Here is a 24,652-nt window from a genome sequence, read left to right as displayed (position 1 = left end):
GCCTGTAGTCCCAGCTACTCGGGAGGCTGAGGCAGGAGGATTGCATTGAGCCCAGGAGTTTGAGGTTGCTGTGAGCTAGGCTGACACCATGGCACTCTAGCCCGGGCAACAGAGTGAAACTCTGTGTCAAAAAAAAAAAAAAAGAAAAACTAGTCTGATAACCAATATGGCTACTAAGTGACTAACAGGTGGGTAGCATATACAGCATGGATATGCTGGTTGAGAGAGGAAGGCAAAAACTTCTCTGTGTCCCATCCTTTCCAACTTTAGGTTAGCAGAAGAAAAACATTTGTAAAAACTAATTCTTTGGATTGTACTCTGGCTTGGGGGCAACCCATTTGGATTGACAGGAGGATCTCTTGAGCTCAGGAGTTTGAGGTTGCTGTGAGCTAGGCTGACGCCACGGCACTCACTCTAGCCCGGGCAACAGAGTGAGACTCTGTCTCAAATAAATAAATAAATAAATAAATAGAAAATAAATAAATAAATAAATAAATAAAAATAAAGGTATTGAGGAACAAAGAAGATATAAGATATATAGAAAATAAACAGAAAAATGGCAGAAGTCCTTCTTTATCACTAGTTATTTTAAATGTCAAAGGATTAAAGTGGCCAGGTAATCCCAGCACTTTGGGAGGCCCAAGGTGGGAGGATCACTTTAGGTGAGGAGTTTGAGACTACCCTGGGCAAAATAGCAAGATCCTATCTCTACAGAAACAAAAAAAATAAATTAATAAAAGGATTAAACTGCCCAATTGGAGGAAACATTCCATAACTCATTCTATGAGGCTAGCATTACCTTGATACCAAAGCTAGACAAAGATACCACAGAAATACTACAGACCAATATTCCTTATAAATATAGATGCAAAAATCTTCAATGAAATAGTAGCAAACCGAATCTAACAACGTATCAAAAGCATTATACACCATGACCAAATGAGATTTATGCAAAGAATGTAAGAGTGGTTCAATATATAAAAACAAATCAATGTAATACACATTAACAGAATGAATAAAAACACGATTATCTCAACTGATACAGAAAAAGTATTTGACAAAATCCAACACCCTTTAATGATAAAAACATCCAGAAAACTAGGAATGAAAAGAAATTTCCTCAACACAATAAAGGGCATTTATGAAACAACCACAGCTAACATCATACTCAATGGTGAAAGACTGAAAGCTTTCCCCCTAATACAAGGATGCTTACATAAGCAACTTCTATTCAGCATTGTATTGGATGCTCCAGCCAGAGAAATTAGGCAAGAAAAAGAAATAGAAGTCACCCAAATTGGAAAAGAAGAAGTAAAACTATACTTCTTGGTAAGGATACTATAAACACTTAAAAATCCATGAAAATATATTGCAGCTGATAAATCCAACACAAATGCAGGATACAAGACCAACATGCAAAAATCAGTTGCACATAGTTACATACACTGGCAATGAATGTGAAAATTAAATTCAGAAAATAATTGCACTTATAATAGCATCAAAAAGAATAAAACATTTAGGAATATATTTAACCAGGGAGATTTATCAATTGTACACAGAAAAGTACAAAACTTTACTGAAAGAATATTTTCTTTTATTCTTATTTTTAGAGAGAGGGTCTTGCTATGTTGCTCAGGCTGGTCTTGAACTCCTAGGCTCAAGCAATCCTCCCACCTCAGCCTCCTGAATAGCTGGGATTATAGGCACATGCCACAGTGTCCAGCTGAAAGAAACTTTAAAAAGACCTAAAAGTAGAAAGATTTCTTGTGTTCATGGATCAGAAGGCTTAATATTGCTAAGACGACAGTACTCCCCAAAGTGATCTATAGATTCAATGTAATCCCTATCAAAATCTCAATGGCCTTTTTTGCAGAAATGGAAAAGCTGATCCTAAAATTCATATGGAATTGTAAGGGACCCAAATAGTTAAAATAATCTTATAAAAGAGGAAAGCTGAAGATTCACATTTCCTGATTTCAAAATTTACTAAGAAGCTACAGTAATCAAAACAGTATACTGCTAGCTTAATAACTAACATATAGAGTCCAGAAATAGACTCATACAGCTATGGTCAATTTATTTTTGACAAGGGTGACAAGATTATTCAAGATCTTAAAAGATAGGGAAAAAATAGCCTCTTTGACAAATGGTGCTGGAACAACTGGATATCCACATGTAAAAGAATAAAGTTTGACCCTTGCCTCATATCATATACAAAAACTAATTCAAATGAGATCAAAGTCCTAAATATAAAGAATAAAACTGTAAAACTCTTACAAGAAAACACAGGGGTAAATCATGATCTTAATGGTTTCTTAAATGTAACACCAAAAGCACAAGCAACAAAAGGAAAAATAGATTAACTGGACTTCATTAAAATTAAAAGCTTTTGTGCAAAGGTTATTATTGAGTGAAAAGACAACTCACAGAACTAGAGAAAATATTAGCAATCCAGTGATAAGGGCCTATTATCTCAAATATATAAAGAATTCTTACAACTTGACAAAAGGACAACCTATTTTAAAAATGGCCAAAATCCAAGTTCAAAAGCAAGTAAAAAAGAGAAAAAAATTGGCCAAAGGATGTGAAGACGTTTTTTCTTCAAAGAAAATGTACAAATGACCAACAAGCACATAAAAAGATGCTCAACATTAGTCATGAAGTGGAATTCAAAACCACAATGAACTACTTCACACCCACTAGGATGGCTATAACAGTATTTAAAACCCCCCAAAACAGTTAAGTATTGATGAGGGTATGAAGAAATTGGAAAACCTGTATACTGCTGGTGGGACTACAAAATGGTATAGCTGCTATGGAAAACAATTTGGTGGTTCCTTGGTAAGTTATTAATAAACATAGAACTACCATATTGATACACAAAATCCCCATCCTTACTTGGCACATCAGCCACCTGAGACCCCCACCCATCACGGAAGACCCGCATCAACATTATACTAACCTATTACCTGGCGCATCAACTAACCTATTACCTGGTGGGGTGTGAGCCACCTGAGACCCCACCCCTTGGACCACCCCAACTTAATAAAAGTGGGAAAAATCGGGTAGATGGGGCTCAGAATTTGGTGGTGAGACCCCCTATGAGCCCGCCAGCTAATAAACTTTGATTCTCCAACTCTCCATGTGCCGCTTGGTTTGTCCTTAGGACCACCCGCTGTAACACTTGCTGTAACAATATAAGCCAGCAATTTTACTCCTGGGTATATTTCCAAAAGATTGTAAAACAGGGACTCCAACAGATATTTGTATACAAATCTTCATAGCAGCATTATGCACAATAGCCAAGAGATAGAAACAACCCAAATGTCTAAAAAGTGATGAATGAATAAACAAAATATGGTATACATGTACTATTATTCAGCCATAAAAAGGAATGAAGTACTGATACACACAACAACATGGATGAACCTTGAAAACATCATGCTAAGCGAAAGAAACCAGACTCAAAAGGTCACATGAGTCCCTTGCTATGAAATATCCAGAATAAGAAAATCCAGAGAGACAGAAAGCAGATTAGTGGTTTCCAAAGGCTGGGTAAAAGGGCAATGGGAAATGACTGCTTAATGGTACCAAATTTCCTTTTGGGTTGATGAAAATATTCTGGAACTATGTAATGGTGATCATTGCACAATACTGCTAAATGTCTGAATTGTACACTTTAAAATTTTTAGAATGATAAATTGTATGTACTCTACCAAAATAAAAAAATTTAAAAATTATGGCCAGGTGCAGTGGCTCACACCTGTAATACTGGCAATTTGAGAGGCCAAGGCAGGAGGATCGCTCGAGGCCAGGAGCTTGAGCAACATAGCAAGACCCCATTGTTACAAAAATAAAAAAATTAGCCAGGCATGGTGGCACGCCCTTGTCGTCCTAGCCACTTACAAGGCTGAAGGAGGAGAATCGCTTAAGTCCAGGAGTTCAAGGCTACAGGGAGCTATGATCACGTCACTGCACTCTAGCCTTGGCAACATATTGAGACCCTGTCTCAAAATGTACCAATGCACTACGTTCTTATATTCTACATCAACTATAAAAGGTTCTACCAAAGAAAGGTTTTTTTTTTTTTTTTACTATGCTAGACATAACTTCTAAGGATTGCTAAATATAAAAGTATGTGCCTGTTCAAAAGAATAAACACCCCTTTTTTCTAATAGCAAGGGGGGAAAGGAAAAGAATTGAACAAAGTATTAGATACGAACCAAATGTTTCTAGGTGAGCAAATCTGTTCACTATTCAAATGGAAAGCAAGATTTTTTTGGTAGGAAACTGAAAAAATATTCACCAAGGAAGCATTAGCAAACATACCATTTTATAAAGCATAATTATGCAAATTCCCATCAGTACTGCTTTTTTCTTTCTAATGAACAATTTGTTTTGGCCACTGTATGTAAATGAGAGAACAAAACATGTTTATAACACTCCTGCCATTCAAAGCATTAAACACAACGATCATAAAAACAAAAACCAGCTAATTTAAAAAGATTTATGGACACTACGATTAAAAGATAAACTTCTCAAACCTTTAGACACAGATGCCTAACTAGGATAAACTGATTTCCTGAACTGTACACTCACATACACAGTAAAAATTTTAACACTATGGCTAGATATCATGTTAAGACCATTCAACAGGCTCAGGAACTGAGTTCAAAAACCTTTGAGGAACATCTTACTGTGAGAGTATTTTGCCCAGGACTCAAACTATTAACAGAAAAGGTAGATCAAGTACCATAAGTAAAATAAGGGTAGTTAATCTTTTATTCTTCCCACTCAACTCAAATCTTGACTTGTTTCATATTGCCTATTTGACTTTGAGGATGTGAATGAAACAGACCTGCTTTTTCTAAAATGATATTTAATAATGATTACCCACCTTGAGGATTCCTGGGAATTTTACCCTTTTTGTCATACCCTTCCCCACACTCCTCTAGCATTATGACAAAACCACCCCCAAAATAAAAAGAATATTAAAAAAATAACAAAATTGACAAATGTGAATTCATTTAAAGAAACCATTGGGAAGATTTTAAGTCCTATGTTTTTATAACTTTCTTACAATATTTGAAATTTAAAGATCTTCTCCAGAAGCCTTTTTTAAATAAAAGTTTTATTGGAGAAAAATAGAACCACCACGTACACAGGGAAAAGAGCACAAAAATTCAACTGATACAGAACTGAAAGTCACAATTATCCAATATAGTTTGCAATTACTTTTCAATTTCTCAAACAGCTCCCCTCAACTTGTTTTTTAATAGTCTTGCAAATTTTTCAGCTGAAACAGAATCAAGTTTTCAAAAAATTATGAGCCTCAAGGAGGGGACCCACTTTCAAGATAACAAAGGTGACATTAAGAGTCTCCTCCTAACAGGACCAACTCTACCTAAAAATTGCTTAAGAGTAACTATTGAGTCTTTTGTAATAGTCTACATATCTCAGAGACCATCAGGGATGAGTTAGAACACTGATGTAGACGGTCCAGTATGGAGAGGGCAAACAAAATAGCTGAATTTCCTTGTCAGATGTGCTCATGTAAGGAAATCAGGGAGGAGCTGAGAAAACACAGGGGCAATGGCTGCTCAAAAAAGAATTACAAAGTAATTCTAAATACCACGTATAGTTAGACAACAGTGTGCAAGTTGATGCAATTAGAAAGAAACAGGCAACTTTTTTAAATAGCTGGCCACAGGTCTTTGATAAGAAAACAATCAATAGTAGAAACAAGAGCCAAAAGTCTCCACAATTGGAGATTCAGACCTAGATATTCTTCCCAATGGCTCTAACAGGCAAGGAAGTATGCTGTTGCAAAAAGCATTAAGGTAGTTCTAATTTTTAAAAATAAAAAACAAAAGTTTTTGCTTCTCCTCCATGATCAATTCCCTTCAAAGCTTCAAGGAAATACAAACAAGGAAGCAAAATAAAAACAAAATACCACTGATGGTAAGGAGAAGCTTTTTACTCACATTATCAATTTGAAAACAATATTTTTGCCATTTTCTATGTATGAACAATCCTGGGACTCCCCTGAAAAGTAGATGTCCAGTGGCTAAGAGACCTCTGAACTTCAAGCAATTTTGAAAAGAATATCAGCATGACACAGAATTTCAAATTTCCAAATAGGAGGTGTATGGGAACAATAAGGGAGGACCTTTTTGTCTAGGGTTTTAAGAAGTTAAAATGAAGATGAGAGGAAAGACTTATCAAAAAAGAGTTGGGATGCTTCCAAAAAAACTTTGGTAAGTAGGAATGCTAAATCCTAGGAAGCCTGTAACAATCTACAATTGGTCCAAGTTGAAGACAAAACTGTTGAAACAACATTTAAAGTCTAAGTCTAAAGTATGTTGAAAACTAGTTGGTGAGTTTTTGTTCCTGTAATGACTTATAAACATGTTGATTTTGGTCTCTTTCGCAATTTTCTTATTCATTTTTAATATAAAGAAAGAGTTGGATTTTTCTCTCCTATGTTCCTGTAATACAACTGATCAGCAATTTTCTATTTTAGCTATTTTCATAAGTACTTGTTAATCAGCACAGTAAACTCAGGGGATAAGCCATATACACACATCCCATACTCATAAATGGAAAATTTTAGGATGTGAATATACAAGATATTATGTAAGCAACCGTCCCCTTACTTGAAAACTTGTTTCCAAATAAGTTTTGTTTAAAAAAAAAATCCCTTTCAGTGTAACAGAACATTACCTAATAAAATATCAATAGCTATGACAACTCATTTTTCTTTTCAAGGGAAATCACAAAACAGGTGAACAACCAAGTCAAGGGTGGTTTTTCTATTTGATAAATACATCCAGAACTCTGTACAGTAAATAAAGTTTGCATGCAGTTTAAGTATCTTTAAATGACATTTTAAGCAAATAAACCTTTTGCTTCATAATTAACGGTGTATAAGAACCCCCCCCTTTTAATAGCCATAGGGACCTCTTCCCCAGTTCCAAAGAGGAATCATGAAGACCAGGTACTTTCTTAAGTGTTTTCTGCACATCATACTAAATAACATGCAAAGAGTCAAAGAGTTCAACAACATTCTTCTTAAAGGTAAGTATTACTCTTTCAAATGGGCATGTTAACCACTGAGAAAAAGTCCACTCAACTATTTCCATTAATTACATTGCTTCATTTGGTCATCGGTAGTATAAAAGAAGTCAAATAATATAAGATCAACAGGTTAGTTTATCCACTGGCTACTGCATATGACACCAAATGCTCCAAGGCCAACATTCTATGCAATATAGTTGTACTGATTTGGATTTTCTTTATCTCTTTCCATGTAGTCCCGGTCAATTAAGGATTCTATTCTCTTCTTAAGATCAGCAGGCTGTAAGAAAAAGCAAATTTTCAAAGCAAAGCTCATAGTCATTGGCTTAAGCCCACTTACCAACACCCCATTAAAAAGAGAACAGTTTTGGCTCACTGGTTCTCTCAATTTTTATTTATTTAAATCTCTTTAACTTTTTAGAGACAAGTACAATCAAAATAAATAAACCATGTTAAGAAATGTTTTTATAAAGGTTGACAGTACCTTATCTGAAAATGCTTGGGACCAGAAGTGTTTTGGATTTTGGATTTTTTTCATATTTTGGAACATTTGCATAGCCATAAAGAGATATCTTGGGGATGGGATCCAAGTCTAAACATGAAATTCACTTATGTTTCATATACAACTTATACACATAGCCTGAAGGTAATTTTATACCTTTGGTGTGTGAAACAAAGTTTTGACTACAACCCATCACGTGAGGTCAGGTGTGGAATTTTCCACTTGTGGCATCATGTTATCACTCAAAAAGTTTCAAATTCTGGAGCACTTTGGATTTTCAGATTAGGGATGTTCAACCTGTACAATATGCTATACATATGTCATAGTGTCATACCCTTGCCAAATTGTTATGCAATACTTTCTATTACTTTTCTATTTTAAAGAGGTCTTCCAAGAAGCAGCTACCCTCAGAATGGTTAAATACAAAAGACTATATTTATGATATCTTCACTTGAGAAACATATTATAGTTTAGCAAAACAGTTTAGTTTTGCCAAGACAATTTGAGAAGATAAGAACATCTTTACTTTGGGCAAAAGCTAGGTGGTTTCATTTTTATAAATTAAATTTAAAAATGTATTGAGGATTTTGGATAAACAACAAATCATGTTTTAGTATAGGTACACCCCATGCAGTACTGGGGACATACTTATACTATGACATGATTTGTGGTTTGTCTGGAATTCGAATCTAACTGGTCATTATGTATTATATCTAGCAAACCTACAATAATAAATATTTTAGACTTCGAAAAAATGCATTGAGGAAATCACTATTTAAAAGAATACTACACAAATGGCTTGATAAATGATGTATCATCTCATAATTTAGATCTTCATATTTTGGGTTTAATGTAAGATTTAACTGTTATCTACTTTAAGTGATCGAGAAAGCTTGTAGCTTGTCTTCATGATTGCCATTCTGAGCTCTTAGATGACAAAATTCCACTATATGTCTTGTGTATCTAGCCTATAAAAAGAATATAATCTTGTTTGCTAACAGAAAGTTTTCCAGAATATGTAAAATGACCACTTGATCAAAAGGAGAGAAAAGAAAAAGTAGTTTGATGAGGCAGCCACAATTTTATCCAGTAATCCCAAGGTTTGAAAATTAAATGACTTTCTCTTAATTATGGTGAAAGACCTAGAACATTGACACAATATTTATTACAGTGACCCCCTAACTTCCCTAGCACCAGCGATCTCTCTGGCTGGAGGACAAATGATTGTTAGGCACAGCATGAGGGTGACAGCATGGTAATGAGGAGGCAGTAGTAGATTTGGAGTAGCAAAAAAGCTTACCTTCTTACAACTAATACCTATTGAGTGCTTATTATATGCCAGGTCCAGTGCTAAGTTTTTACATTCATGGTATCAGTTAAGCCTCTCAATAATCCTACAAGTACTATTATCTCCATTTTACAAAAACGGAAATAAACTCAGCAAGGTGAAGTAATTTACCAAAGTCCAAAGTTCACAAGAACCCTAATAGCCAGGAGTTTATCCAAACTGTACTGAGTATTTATCATCACAAGGGTTTGGGTATCTCCTAAAACTTGGAAAATAGTCCAGTACAACACTACATTGTCTAAGTGTCTTCATCATTAGGCATTTACACTGGAACACTTCCATTTAATGATCAATTTCAGTTTATCAGAACTATCACTGAACTTTTCAAAAAGATGCTTTAATGATGACCAGTTATCTGTATATAGTTTTTTAATAGACACTTGTATAAGCAAACCAAACAAAGATTCAACTCAATCTAAAATAACCAAATCTGTCAAATACCATGGTATTTCAAGGAGAAAAGAAGAAAATAGAACAACAAAGAGGCTCAAAAGAAATACAGTGAATTAACTTGAAAATTTCAAGGACGCATTTAGCAGTTAAACCTTCAGGTGTAAGAGCTTTTATACAGTTTTCCCCTTTTGTCACAGCTGTTCACAAATGCCAACAAAGATTTTTTGTTGTTGTTTTTTAGAATCACACGCACAATCACAGGAAATTAAAACTTTTATCTCCCTGAATGGTCTTGAGGATTTAAACTACGTTTGCAAGATGTGTGTCTGGAAATCTAATGTATTCCCTTTTATTTATAACAAGCCCAATATGAAAACACAGAAGTACCTACCTTTACTGGAAATTTCAATTGGTTGTACACTTCTGAAACAAGGAGATTGTGGCTAAGTGTCTTTCTCATCTTCATAATTCGAACAATTGCAGCATCAATTTGATACTGTCTGTCTTGAAATACTCTTTCTGTAGTGCTTGCTTGTTCCTCAACCTAACAAAAAAGTTTTACACTTAAGAATTGTACCAGAAATGAAACTTGACTATTTTTACACAAATTGTATATTCTAGGGACATGACAATATTATTCCTTTAAAAGTACTGAATTACATAAATGGGACCTTATAAACACAGAAAATGACAGAAAAAAATCCTACAAATGTAACTCCTTTCTGTTCTAATTACACTGCCCTGTACCAATGAAGCAATGCCAGTATCAGTAAATGGAAAAACACCATCTTTAACTGATTTTCTGGAAGTAGAGATGGTTGATGTGTAATTTACCATTTTCTTTTTTTTCTTTTCCCTGTCCTTAGATACCTTCTAAATGCGTGTATCAGTTACAAGGGGTTTTTGACCAGATTTCTGTAGGACAATAGCTTACCTATAATGTGATTGACTCTGACTCAAAGCACGGTACTAACTAGCTAAGCAAACTAGAGTCAAACTCTTTGAAAATTAATTTTTATTTTGTAATATATAAACCAGAAATGCATAGTTGGTACTTACATTCCTTCAAAACCTACAGAAATTTAGGTTTTTAGGAGTTAGCTCTCCAATCTTGATGCTGAAGTAAAATGTTAATCTTTTAGTAACTAAACCCAAAAGAACAGTTTGGGCTTTGTGCAGCAGTTTCTTTCTGGAATAGCATAAATGTTTTAAAAGGACATAGTAATCTTTTAAGGGAATATCATGCCTTTGATGTGTATGGGAAAAGACAGGAATTTGTTTGAAGATACTGACCCTTGTCCCACATAAAAACTTTTTCTCAAGTATCGCTTTAAATCTTACTGGAATTGAAACCAACTGTTTTCAGGATGCTACAGTTGGTTTCCTTAATAAAAGTCTCTTACAAATTCAAATGGCAAAGACAAAATATTTATCCTCACTGTTAATCAAAGAAATACTAAATAATCATTTGGATTTTTCACCAAGCAAGTCTTTTTTAAAAGAAAATATCATCATTAGTGCCGGTAAGGGCATAGTAAGATAGGCACTCATATGCTGCGGGCCAGAGTATAAATTGGTCCAGCCTTTCTGGAACACAATATGGCATTATGTACTAAGACTCTTAAAATGTTCATAGCCTTTGACCTAAAAAACCTACTTCCATGAATTTATCATAAGGGAAGGATCAGAGAGATTAAGATTTAGGTACAAAGATGTTTCTTGCAGTTTTATTTACAATACTAAAAAGTCATGAATTTAATCGCCCAACAATGAACAGCTGTTGAATAAATTATAACAGCCATGTAAAAGAATATTATGTAGCCATTTGCCATTTTTGAAGTTATTAATATTTAATGGCATGGAAAAGTTCTAAGGATTGATATTAAATGAAAAGATCAGGATATAAAACTATGTTGAATATCAACCTAATCATGCGCAAACCCCCCAAACCCCAAATCAAACACTGAAATATATTAAGTTAGATAAAGGCACAGAAAATGTTAATGGTAGTGGTAATATTATGGGTATAAAATCTTCTTTATACATTTCTATTATGAACATACGTAATTCCGGTGCATTAGGACTAGGAGAAAGTAAAAGAAATACCGTTTCTTTCATCTGGATTTGATTGATCTTTATCCTGAAAAGTTTGTGTTTGAAATCATCATTACAAATGAACTTGTCACCGTCTTCGATATCTTTGCCCTTTGGATTTTTTGCCAGAACTCTAGCTTTGCCACAGGCTAATGACTGTAGTGTCCTCCTTAACTCTCCATCCTCTGAATAACAAAAAAGAGGTTTAGTTATTTGTTATCAGCTTATCAGCATGCACTAGTACATTCAACCTCAATCTAGCTTCTACTCTATCCCTCTATTAATACTGTTTCTTTTTCCTCCAAGGTCACCAACAACTTCCTCTTTGTTCTATCCAACGGCTTTTTTCCTAGTCATCTTCCAAAGATGTCAATTATTACTTCATGTGGATCACTACCAAATCTTCTGAAATGACATTTCTCTCCAGTCTCACATTTAAAGGACACCTCCCCCTAGCTTTTCTACTATCATCAACTCTACTTATATCGAAAATTATATTTATCATCTTCCCCATAAAACTGCATCCTCTTTCCAATTGTTAGTGGTGATACTATCAACCTCGTCTGGTGAGAAACCCTGGAAATCATCCTTTTACTCTTCTTTCTCCTCCAGCCTCCCATGTAGTATCTAGTACTTGCTTCCTTAGAGATGCCTCCTCTCCATTCTCCTGGCCTCATTCTAGTCTAATCCCCTTATCACTTTATGCCTGAATTATCCCACTAGCTTTGGAACTGGAATTTCTTCATCCTTCAAATTGCTCTGCATAATGATTTCAGGTAAGTTGTCCAATTATTTCCATTATGTTGAACATTTGAGATCCTACAATGTAGGTTTCATTTGCCAGATTTATCAGGCTTTCCAAGATCCAGCCCTATCCATCTTACCTATCTAATTTTGTAGCTCATTATTCCATGCTACAATTAAGCTATTCATAATGCCTGCCCACGCTACCCATTAGTACCTCCAAGCCTTTTCTCACAATATTTCCCCTTGCTGCATATGCCTTCTCCCTGACCAAGACTTGGTGGCCCAGCTCAAGTCCCACTTCCTTCATGAGGGCTTTCCCAATTGTGCCAGTTCACAGTGATTTCTTGCTTTGCTTAACTCCTAAGACGCTTCTAGTCAGCACCACAAATTGGTATTTATTGGTTCTGAAATTATTCCAAGTGTCATTTTCCCCTTTCCCCATGGTTATATTAAGAGTGCTGAGGTGAGGGATTATTCCTTTGTATCCGCCAGAGCTCTTAACACAGTGGTGTACACACAGTGGACACTTAATAATGCTTTGACACAAACCTATTCCAGTAGCCTGCTTGATCTCTTCTAAACTGAACTCTTCTCCCTCATTAAACATTAGCAGCACCAGTGTTTGAAAAAGAGAGACTTGGAGTTCTTTTTTACCCTGTTGGAGAAACAGCAGTGTTTAGCCATCACTTTAAAAAAAAAAAACGTGAAAAATTAATCAAATAACTAATCTCTCATAGGAAAAGCATTTTTCGATTAGTGGATTTATAAACATGGATTAACATGCAGAAAAGCCACTTGAGGTAGTAATACGCATGTTTGGTGTAGGGTTTAGGTATGATCCTACCTAGAATGGGGGAAACATTAGTTGACCTTTTAACAGGTCTTTTTTAAGCCTTATAATTAAAACAACAAAGTAATGAAAATTAATAACTCAGCCCTATGTGTCATTACAGATATTCATCACAAGCACCAAGAAATCACTATTTCAAATGCATTTTCAACTTATTTGGTTCAGATTAGTCATGAAAAGCTGCAGGAGTTTCTTGAAATTAGATATGGGAACTGTTCCCCTTAACTCCCACTCTATTCTCTAGCTTCCAGCAAAAAGATTTTCTGTCAAGACGTGGCAATGTGAATTCTGCATCCACAGGTGAGGAAAAGGTAGAGGAAAAGTTTATTGCTTTTGGTTTCGCAGGAGGGCCAAATCTTAAAATACACAAAGCTGTGACAAGCTATCAGTGTTGTTGTGCAGATATCTAGGATACATTTATAAAACAGCCTAAACCTTCAAGTTAAGAGGGATGACCTCAATATTAAAGATAAAGAGGATGAAAACTAAAAGTTTTGGGAACATCCACTTACCTCTTTAAATTCTGCTTTTAGCACACAGTGTCCTAGGGTTGATTGCCATTGAAGTTTCCTGCCACTGTGTTTGCCTAGGTAAAATGTCTTGAAAATCTCCTGAAGTTTTACCATCTAAAGTAAATGAAATAAGGCATTAATTAAGTTCTGCATTCAATACCATATTCATCACTCTTTATACTTATGTGTAATACTTTCTGGAAGTTTTTAAGACTATATCCAGGCCGGGCGCGGTGGCTCACGCCTGTAATCCTAGCACTCTGGGAGGCCGAGGCGGGTGGATCGCTCAAGGTCAGGAGTTCGAGACCAGCCTGAGCGAGACCCCGTCTCTACTAAAAATAGAAAGACATTATATGGACAACTAAAAATCTATATAGAAAAAATTAGCCGGGCATAGTGGCGCATGCCTGTAGTCCCAGCTACTCGGGAGGCTGAGGCAGTAGGATCGCTTAAGCCGAGGAGTCTGAGGTTGCTGTGAGCTAAGCTGACGCCACGGCACTCACTCTAGCCTGGGCAACAAAGTGAGACTCTGTCTCAACAAAAAAAAAAAAAAAAAAAGACTATATCCAATGGGTCAATCAATCACTTTGATGTAAAATAATCATCTCCCAACCACCAAATCTAATGGCATTTATCAGTCTTTACACTATGCCTCATTTAATCATCCTCTATTTTGAAACAGTCACATCCAGTGGCTTTTGTGCCTCTGCACTATGCTGGCTTTTCATCTCACTGTTGCTTCTGCATTGGTTTCCTTCGTAGGTTCCTCTGCCTACCATCTGCCCAATGGGAGCCTTTTCTAAAGTTCTGCCCCTGCCCTTTTTTCTTCCTCTTCTCTATATTCTCCCTCTTATTGAGGGAGATCTACTCCCTGTGTTTGCATGATCATCTCCACAGAGGATTCTCAATATCTATCTCTCTAGCCTTAACCCCTTTTCTAGGCACCAGTTAGTCCTGAGCTAGATATTTCCCCAGGCGTTAGAATGGATTTAATCAAGCACCCATCGTTCACCTATCCTACTCCTGTGGATGGGCAAGAATTTTCAATAGTCAGAGAGGTATAATCTAGGGAGATGAAAGAGCAGTCAGGGAAATTGACCCTGAACTCAGAAACTTGGCATTATTAGCTATCTACTAAACTAGACTTGGAAACATAAGTACAAGAGTTAAATATTAAAATAGTTGACATTTGGTGTAGGTGTATTTACCAACATAAGTTTTTAAAAGGTATCTATTTTTAAATGACAAGTAAAACAGAAATGCCATGATTTCTATGCCTATAACTCAGGTTCTAAATAGTAACTCTTACCTCTGGTGGTAAATGGACTTCCATAGGCACATATGTTGGCCAATAACCCATTGTCAGGATATTCACAGTTAATTCAATATTCCCAGGTACATTCTGATTCTGCATATACTGTAAGAAAACCAATACACACATTGAGATCTTAAAATAAAACTGCATACATTTCATGTCATAATAAACCCATTTTAAAAGTTACCCATTATACAACTGCATGCAAATACTGACCATCCTTAAGATAAAAGGCAACTATTTAGAGGATTTTAAATGAAGCCTACACAAAATGCACCATGAAAGTGCATAGCTTAACATTACAATACAAGTGCATACAAGGATCACATGACCTCATTATAGGCATTATGAAGTTAAATAATTTCTCACATATAGCTGAGCTGTTTTAGGATCTCTTCTCCATTCTTTTCCCCAATACCACCTGCAGTCCCCACCTTTGGAGACCCCTATTTGGCTTTAACACCTTGTAGCAACCCCATTCCTCATCCCACCAGCCAGCCCAAGTCTCCAGTTTTCCACTTGCTCCACTGCCTGTTTGCAGGGGGTGACCTGAAGTAGGGAAGAAAGAAGAAGGGGGGAAGGGCAAAGCAGGTAAACTCTATTCTGTAGCTACTATAGGATCCACGATCCTACTGGCCCTAATCTTTTCCTGAGTCTTTCGCTTTCATTTCCCACCTTAGCAATATAGTGGTAAAGAAGTCACTACTAAAACCCTAAGAAAGGAAAATTTAATTTGCTATCACTATCACCTATATTCTTAACTATTTTAAAACTACTTTCTACCTACATCTTCCAAACTATGGATCTAAATTTTCATTGCCAATGTTCCCTAAGGCTTTATACAAGCACTTTATCATCTCTCCCCCCTCCCCCTCACAAGCTCTGAACGTGCAAATCACCAAGTGATTAGATGTTGGGGAAAGTCCTGTTCCCACTATTTAGCTACAGCTCTTCTTGTGCTGACAGTACATTTTATTTCTATGTTTGTGTTATTTTGGGTGTTTATTAAAAAATCCTAAAGTAAGTTAAATATACTTACATTTCATTAATTCTTTTCCTGTACTGTGAACACCATCTGAGTTGCTATGAAGTATTTACAACAAATCTGTTTCTATTTATCCTCTTCAGTACAAACCACAGCAAGAAGTTAACTAAATATGACTAAGTTCGAGGAATTAAGTAAGAGTTTAACTCACTTTTACCTGTTTGAACTGAATCATGATGTCTTTAGAAAGTTCCATGTCTTTAAACATTCCTTCAAGTTTGCTGGTGAAAGCAGCTCCGCATTCTATTAAAAATGTTTGTGCATTTATAATATTTTAAGGTAGTAAAAACATAGAATTTAAAATGGAAAACATGAAATATAAAACTTACTATAGCGTGAAATATGATCTGTAACTACTCATAAAAATAAAAAGAAATCCTTACCCCAAAGTGTATGCCCCACTAATTGAGTCAAACTCTTTAATCCTGGCCGGGCGCGGTGGCTCACGCCTGTAATCCTAGCACTCTGGGAGGCCGAGGCAGGAGGATCGCTCGAGGTCAGGAGTTTGAGACCAGCCTGAACAAGAGCGAGATCCCGTCTCTACTAAAAAATAGAAAGAAATCATCTGGACAACTAAAAATATACAGAAAAAATTAGCCGGGCATGGTGGTGCATGCCTGTAGTCCCAGCTACTTGGGAGGCTGAGGCAGGAGGATCGCTTGAGCCCGAGTTTGAGGTTGCTGTGAGCTAGGCTGACACCACAGCACTCTACCCACGGCAACAGAGTGAGACTCTGTCTCAAAAAAAAAAACAAAAAAACAAAACAAACAAACAAAAAACTCTTTAATCCTGTAGTAACCTTATCTACTATTTAGGCATAAGATAAAGGGGAAATTTTTATACAAATAATAAAAACAAAAACAATGCTTTAGTCTTTAAAAAAAACTGCAACAGCTCTGGACATGTACGATAGGTTGGAAACCACATGAGTGTTCAATTTTATGTTTTCATCCTATATACATACACATGATTGATAAAAGAGGAAATCATGTGAAAGTAAAAATTAAGCTAACATTTTCCCTTAGAAATCAAAGAAAAGGAACAGAAAGAATGACAAACATACCATGTTTGAGTTTGGACAGCATTGATTTTTCAGCATCTACAGATGCACTCTTCCCAACTAACAAGCGCTTGGCTAAATCTTTCTTATAGAAGGCCTCAAAAACATCCTTGCCTATGTTAAATAAAAAATGTGACACTCATAATATTCCAATAAAAAGTTCTGACAAACTACATTAAAGTGCTTAATAAATCACACCACTGCTTCAAAGTTACTTTACACATTCTATCCAAGTTTGTTAAATGCAAGAAACATTAAAGGTCCATTTTTTTGTGCCAGACATTTCAAAAGGTCTTTATTGTAAAAAAAAAAAATTAAGACTGCATTAACTTATCTTAAGAAAAGCTTTATGCTGTCTAAGTGACTCTTCGAAGGAAAAAAAAAAAAAAAGCTTTAGTCACCTGGTAGCTTTGGCACCAATATTTGGGACATTAAAACAAGTAGCAAAAATTAAGGCTCTTAATAGGGGAAAAGTCAAAGCACAAGGCAATTAAATAACATTCCTCGAGTATCTCCTATGAATTAAATGAGGGAATAAGACACAACTTTAAATCTCTAACGCCCAAATAAATATTCCCTCTAGGTTGAATATACTTGCTAGCTTCTCTGTTGAATGCTTTGCTTTAAAAGAAAAATATTAGAACAGTAATACTTACCATAGATAAATCTAAATATGATCATAATTTTATCCAACATTTTCTCAAGTTCTTCATCTGTAGCTTCTTTGTTGCCTGCACGAAGCTTTGAATCTACATACTTAGCTAAAATGGGGGCAAAAATTTGTTAATGACCACAGGTATCTATGAGGTACTAGGCACTATACATCCCCAAAGACCAGTATGACATACTGAGTTTTTCAATGCTTCAGAGATATATATGCATTACTTTAAAGTCTCCAAAGTTAGGGATACCAAGTGTCTTGTTTAATGCCACAGAGCTAACACCATAGCCTGAACTCAAACACAAGTCTTCTGACTCTAAATCAAATGTACTTTCCACTACACACTGATGTTCATTAAAATGGGATATAGATACCCCTTGGGGGAGGTTGCATGTAGCCCTGTGCAGGGATAATCAAAAACACTGAAAGACATAAAGCATCTTCTGAAGTGTCCATTTTACACTGATGGTAAGCAATCTTGAAAATTACTTTGCTATTAAAATACACCAGATACATTATAGAGTAGAAAGTACAATGTGTTAAATGTTTAAGGATAAAAAGAAAGACTTCAACAAAATTTCATCCTTTTGGCAGAGCACCCTAGACATTCTCAGGGTACCCCATCCTCTAACATTAAGGGGTATTTGGGTGGGAGAACCTGAGAAGCACTGCAGCATATACCCCACCTTTACACTAAATGGGCCAGGGTTATTAGGTTTCTTTTTGCCTTGGACTTTCTCCTTTCTCACTGGCAACTATAATTTTCATGCTGCCCTTTTGTGCAGCTCTAAGTGTAGGCCTCTATAAATATCACCCTGTCCCATCTCTAAATCATTGTAGGCTTGGAAAACAGATAATCAAGCATATTATGAATAAAAGTACATAGGGTCCAACGTACTGTCTTATGAAGAAAGCACATCATGTTTGACATGAGGGCTTTGAGATGTTCTTCAGCTTGAAGGGCTTTATGCCTTATATCCAGGTTCTTAGAAACACTTTTCAAACTTGGTAATACCAGCTAAGCAACCCCAAATGAGGTTTCAGTATACTACAACTTTGTCACAAATTCAGATTGAGATTTTATGACTACAAGAACTTAAATAACTGGAAAAAAGACTGGAAAAATACCTATAAGTTCAGCAGGTTTATTTGGTCTTTTGTTAATAAATGTTTCAAATGCTTCTTTCATGGCGTTGATAAATTTTTCATTCTTCAGAAAGCAGATATCAATTATATGGTCAACTTTATCTTTAAAATCTAGCAATTCTTGAACCATGGTTTTATCTTTTTCAGGATTAATTACAATAGTGCTGCCAAACGCCTAAAAACAAAAATTGCCACTTTTTACTGGAATTGAATTATCTACAATGAAAATCCCCAAATTGTATTTTAAGTTAGCACATTTAAAGATCTTAAAAAATTAAAATAAAGTTGTTTTGAAGGGAGGAAAAAAAAAGAAGTGATAAAATATGCAGCCAGCTACCATTTATCCATAATCACAAAAATTATTAGGAATGATCACTGGGTACACGATATCGTAAGGCTTTCCTTTTCCACATTCACTGCTTTAAGTATTGGAGCTAGAAACCATGTCAGAGATTAATCAGATTTTATTGCTGATTTGCCACAGAACTATCATTCTCAGGTTGACTATTTTCAAAATTCTTATTACTTTAAAAAAAATTCCCCTACTTAAAAGAAATCAGATCAAACAAGTAAGAAATGCTTGCCAATACGCACTCCTGGTGTGTAGATTATAAGCCACGAAGAGAGAAAAAGCAAATGTAAATTGTTAATACCTTGATGTATTCAATCCACTGTTGCAAGAGAACCTGAACTCCACCTCGAACTCTACTGAAGAGCTGATACAGGAGAGACAAATCTTGAATTCGGTTTTCATCAAGGAGGTTATTTAAACCTGAATTTTAAAACATTTTGGCATTAAAATATGGTAAACAAAAAAGTGAACAAAATTGTCAGATATTTTAATGAAATTTAACTTAAAATTATTACTGTAATATTGGCCTGAACTATGACTAGTCTGTATGTGAGTTGTAAGATTTCTTCTAAATTAAAACCAAATAGACAATTACCTATCTGGGTAAAAACTAAATATAGCTACTTTAGTCGCTATAGAAATAGCTGATTGTATAATGGTTTGTGCCATTTAGCATGACAGACCAGACTGCATAAATCAATTTATAAAAACTGGTTTACACAAACATACATTATAAATACCTCATATATATATACTCGCCATGTCATATCTGGATCTGGCATTAATGTACATAGGTATATTTCAGAATATTGGATATGGCCTGTGATATATCAAAAACCATGCATAAACAGGTCGAGTTTAACTGGGGTTCTAATAATGTATTTGATTTTCTGAATGAAATAACAGTATAAGTGCATTAATGTTCTAAATATATCCATTTTATACAAAAGAAAAGATTGGGAGGTGAGGGGTTGGGAAAAAAAAGAAAGAAAGAAAAGAAAAGATTGTTGGAGAGAAAGGTAAGACTTTTGCCTACTTATAGCATTGTCAAAGTAAAATTCAGGGTATACTCTAAGATCCTCACTTGGAATTAGTAGAAGTGCTTGCTTTTACATACTACGAATAACCAAAAAAACCCACCTCAGTGGAAAAAGAATGCCTTTATTTACTGTAGTCTTACATATTAAGTCAAGAATTTCCCAGATTTCCACTGCTTCTTTTTTTTAAGAGACAGAGTCTCACTAAGTTGTCCAGGCTGGCCTCAAATTCCCAGGCTCAAGCAATCCTGCCTCAGTCTTCTGAGTAGCTGGGACTATAGGTGTGAGCCAACAACCACTGTTTCTTTACTGGTATTGGTAGATCCCTCTCTTCCAATTCCTCTCACACTCATTTAAGGAAATCAGCACCTCCTGATTTCCTTAAGTTTACCAAAGTTTACTGTGATGAATAAGTGAAAAGGACTGTGCCTACGCTTAGAAATGCAGCTACATGCTATCAAGTTTTTTTTCTTTTTTTGTCATTTTTTTGAGACAGAGTCTTGTTCTGTCGCCTGGACTAGAGTGCTGTAGTGTCAGCCTAGCTCACAGCAACCTCAAACTCCTGGGCTCAAGTGATCCTCCTGCCTCAGTCTCCCGAGTAGCTGGGACTACAGGCACATGCCACCATGCCCAGCTAATTTTTCTATTTTTAGTAGAGACAGGATCTCACTCTTGCTCAGGCTGGTCTCGAACTCCTGACCTCAAGCAATCCTCCCACTGTGGCCTCCGAGAATGCTAGAATTATCAAGCTTTTAAAATGGCAATATTTTTTTTAATTCCCTACTTGTTTGCCACTACCATTTTAAAAGTAATCGCTTATTTGTAAATTGCCAGTTACCTTTCTGAAGAATTGCTGTTAAGTGTTCACCTAGAAGTTGTTTTTCTACAGTAGCAATTAATGACTTCCTACAAGGAAAAAAAGTTTAGGATTACTGACATTTGACTTTCCTGAAAATGTAAAGCCTCTCCTAAGGGAAAAAAATCAAATAGCTAATGTTATGTTACTTTCAATATTCCTATCCTATGTATAAATTATTGGTGCTGAGAGTTCTCTACTTTATGTCCAGAAGAAGGAAATGCTGCATATTTCAGAATTTGATTTACATCACAAAATAAATTATCGCCATGGTGTTGCTGTGGCTAGCCTTTTCCAAGTTTCTCTACTTTTATTAGGAAGGTAAAGAAATTATCTATACTACTTACAGAAACCCCTTGGTTGGTAATATTTAGGAAGCATAGAAAGTTTCTCCTATGAAAATCCACCGAATTTGAATTAACCTGAAGATTTCAAAGATCATACCAGCCTCTAATACTATTTTTAATTACATCCTAAGCATACACACAACCAATAATCAAGTCCTTGATTAAGTCTAATCCACTAGTGAAAAGATCAACTTGAAGTTTGCATTATGAAAACAATTGTTAAAACTTCAAATCACACCCACAAATAGTTACTAAATGTTTAGGATGCCTAAAGTGCCTTAAGTGATTTGACGACAGTTTTAAGACTATCAGGCTGAGCATGTAATACTTACTGGGTGGTCTGATCTAAGTAAGTAATAAGTCTGTCTGCTTCTTCTTCTAGACGTTTGTTAACATGATGAAGATATTCAGGAACCTACAAAGACAGTGTTTTATATTAATTGTTTCCCCCCCCCCATAAATCACTCAGAAAATGTCAAGTCCGAAAGATTCTGGGAGCAGCCCTGTCAAATGTGACAGGGGAGAATCACATGTAAAATTATAGATAGAGTTTATGATCCAGGATTCTGGCCTTTAAGAAGAGAAAAAAAAGGAGCACCTAAGTGAAAGAAGAGTATCACAATGTTGGGAAGATACATGCAAAGGGAAGTTTATCTTCTATCAAGTAAGATCTACTGTGAGAGACAGAGGATTTATTAATCATGATTTTTAAATACCTCTCTTTCTTGCATTAATTTTTGACCTTCAGCTGCATAGAGCCGGTTAGTTTCTTCCAAAAATCGTTGTTCAAAAGAATCTTGATAAATCTGGAAGGTGGGAACAAAAAGAGTTCATTTATTCAATCAATATTTACTGAATGTCCTCTATGTGAACAGCACTATGAATATGGTTTTTAAACATCAAAATAGGGACAGCAATCAGCTTTGTAGTAAGTGAAGTGGTTAACTTTACTTACTTGCAAATCAGAGAGCATACTTAAAAGGCTTCGGAGTAAACTTCTATCAATTGCTTCACCATTTCTTTCCCTCTCAATCAAGAGAAGAATGCCATCAATTGTCTTATTCTGAACTTTCTGATCACTTATGATATGAGCCCTAAATAACTCCAGGCCCATGTCCCTAAAATAAAAAACATATATTATCTAAATTAATTGACAGTAATGCTACTACTAAAGAGGCTTGCTTAACTTCTTACCACATGTTAATTAGGACTCCACGCTTTGAAGCAGCAATTGTAAAAAGGGTAAAATCCAACACATTTAATTTTGAATAACATTATTAGATTAAAGCATACAGGAAACTCATTTTGTCTTTAATGAGAACTGAAGCTAAATTATTGTCTTCCTCCATAACTAAATTTTCTTGTATTATTTCCTCTGGTGGATTTCTTCCTTGGTCAAATCAAGAGACAAAATTAGTTCAAAGACATAAAATAGTTTTCACTGTACTGGCATTGAAGACTTACTTGATCATTTATCAAGTGGTTTTGGTACTCAAAAATCAGTGAACTCTGATCATTGCTGTAGGTAGATGCTAGGCACGTGGTTGGGACAAAAGTTCATTACACTATTCTATTTTCATGTATACATGGACTTTTCCATAATAGTGCTAAAAGAAAATGAGTGAACTCTTCATGATCAGCAGCAAAATGATTCACTCACAGATATTCCAGAGCAAACTTTAAAGTCCTTGGCTAACAAAAAACTTCTTCCTAAATTAATATATGCTCAGGGAATGTTAACTACCTTCAATATTAGCATAAGCAACATATCATTAAGAAGGTAAAACTGTTATAAATAAAAACGTAGAAGCCAAATGTGAATTTTTAGGAGAATATTCACAGTATTGCTCACACTCTTTCATTAGTGTAATTAAGATTTGACTATGATTTGTAACAAATCTTTTCATAATTCTTTTCTGGCATCCTTACCAAATGGAGGGTAGCATTGAATTCTGAAGAACATAAGTTCTATCCAGAAACAAAAAAATGCTCCTGATCATGATCTGCCAATGAAAAAAAAAGAAACAAATAACTTTTATATTTTGTAAAGCTGAAATATTTGCTCTCAATAAGAATAAAACTGAAGGGTTCATTGGTATATATATTAGATGGCTAGGATCAAACACGCAGATAAACACATCTACCTGAGAATATGCCCATACCATTTTCATTATTCTATTGTCTTAATCCTGTGGTTTCTAGAAAAAAAGACACTTAAAAGGGTCCTCTGACTTCTTTGCTACTTAGAAGTAACTGAAAATAAAAACAGGGAATCAAGGGGAGACTCACACAATTCTTCCTTAGCAACAGTGCTAGGGGGTGAAGCTGCTTTAAATTCTAAAAGTGTGGAGTTTTTTTGAGGGGGGTGGATTTTAAGATTTTAATTTGCAGAATATAAGGTATAAACTAATACCAAACTAGGGAGAATAGAGAAGGTTCTCATGTGAATGAATTATAATTTAGGATGATCAGGCACCTTCACAGGTAATCAAATAGTGGGCGGGATAGCCATCAATACTGACAAACAAAAGGTAACTTTTTAATGAGATACGTACTTTTTGGTAAGTGTGACAAAAATAAAAATGATTCTAAGGGGCAAATCATTCTAAAATGCTAGTTTACCTGTAACCTGCAGTTTTAAAATAGAAAACGCAACCAAAATTAGTTTCCAATTCAGAAAAAGAACAGACATTGAGGTAGTCTCCCTATTGCAAAGCTTTTAAAGCTAACATTCCCTGTATTGAAGAAATTTGTTTTTTAACTACAATGTTTAGCTGAAATGTAATACTTTTTCCAGCTTACCATTTGCCTGCAATGGTTTTGCCAGCATCTATCAATCTTCTTTAGAAAAAGAACACTATCCAATGAATCCGTGAGATATGTGTTAAAGATATTCTAAAGTGCTTAGTACAAGTAATATATACGATATAACTGCACAGGTGTCTTAAATATGGAATATCTTATATACTAAATGAAACTAAATGGCAACCATAAAACAAAATGCTATTTCTTTCTTTCTTTCTTTCTTTCTTTTTTTTTTTTTTTGAGTCAGAGTCTTGCTCTGTTGCCCAGGCTAGAGTGCCGTGGTGTCAGCCTAGCTCATAGCAACCTCAAACTCCTGGGCTCAAGCAATCCTACTGCCTCGGCCTCCCGAGTAGCTGGGACTACAGGCATGCATCACCATGCCCAGCTAATATTTTCTATATATATTTTTAGTTGTCCAGCTAATTTCTTTCTATTTTTAGTAGAGACGGGGGTCTCGCTCTTGCTGAGGCTGGTCTCGAACTCCTGACCTCGAGCGATCCTCCCA

General features: G+C 35.4%; 1 protein-coding gene across 4 annotated transcripts in view; it reads right to left on the bottom strand.

Moving 5' to 3' along the window:
• Nucleotides 1-4,359: 4,359 nt before the first annotated feature.
• The window catches only part of CUL4B (cullin 4B), a 45,985-nt gene continuing 25,692 nt past the window's right edge, over nt 4,360-24,652 (bottom strand). For 2 of the 4 annotated variants that reach the window (XM_069463060.1, XM_069463062.1), the window contains 17 exons: nt 24,145-24,214; nt 23,272-23,345; nt 22,298-22,460; nt 22,059-22,148; nt 21,675-21,757; nt 20,978-21,045; nt 19,404-19,522; nt 18,733-18,925; nt 17,600-17,704; nt 16,947-17,057; nt 16,041-16,126; nt 14,833-14,940; nt 13,524-13,637; nt 12,711-12,816; nt 11,427-11,599; nt 9,712-9,864; nt 4,360-7,357 (listed from right to left, as the gene is read on the bottom strand). In XM_069463060.1, the coding sequence (XP_069319161.1) occupies nt 7,262-7,357; nt 9,712-9,864; nt 11,427-11,599; nt 12,711-12,816; nt 13,524-13,637; nt 14,833-14,940; nt 16,041-16,126; nt 16,947-17,057; nt 17,600-17,704; nt 18,733-18,925; nt 19,404-19,522; nt 20,978-21,045; nt 21,675-21,757; nt 22,059-22,148; nt 22,298-22,460; nt 23,272-23,345; nt 24,145-24,214 (1,912 nt within the window). In that variant the 3' untranslated portion in view covers nt 4,360-7,261. Of the gene's footprint in view, nt 7,358-9,711; nt 9,865-11,426; nt 11,600-12,710; nt 12,817-13,523; nt 13,638-14,832; nt 14,941-16,034; nt 16,127-16,946; nt 17,058-17,599; nt 17,705-18,732; nt 18,926-19,403; nt 19,523-20,977; nt 21,046-21,674; nt 21,758-22,058; nt 22,149-22,297; nt 22,461-23,271; nt 23,346-24,144; nt 24,215-24,652 lie in introns of all 4 variants that reach the window. The other 2 variants (XM_069463063.1, XM_069463061.1) reach the window with 2 other exon arrangements.

Source organism: Eulemur rufifrons, chromosome 30 (genome assembly GCF_041146395.1).
Source record: "Eulemur rufifrons isolate Redbay chromosome 30, OSU_ERuf_1, whole genome shotgun sequence".
Taxonomy (NCBI): domain Eukaryota; kingdom Metazoa; phylum Chordata; class Mammalia; order Primates; family Lemuridae; genus Eulemur; species Eulemur rufifrons.
The sequence above is the reverse complement of the archived record's forward strand: the minus strand, read 5'-3'. Positions and strand labels throughout refer to the sequence as shown.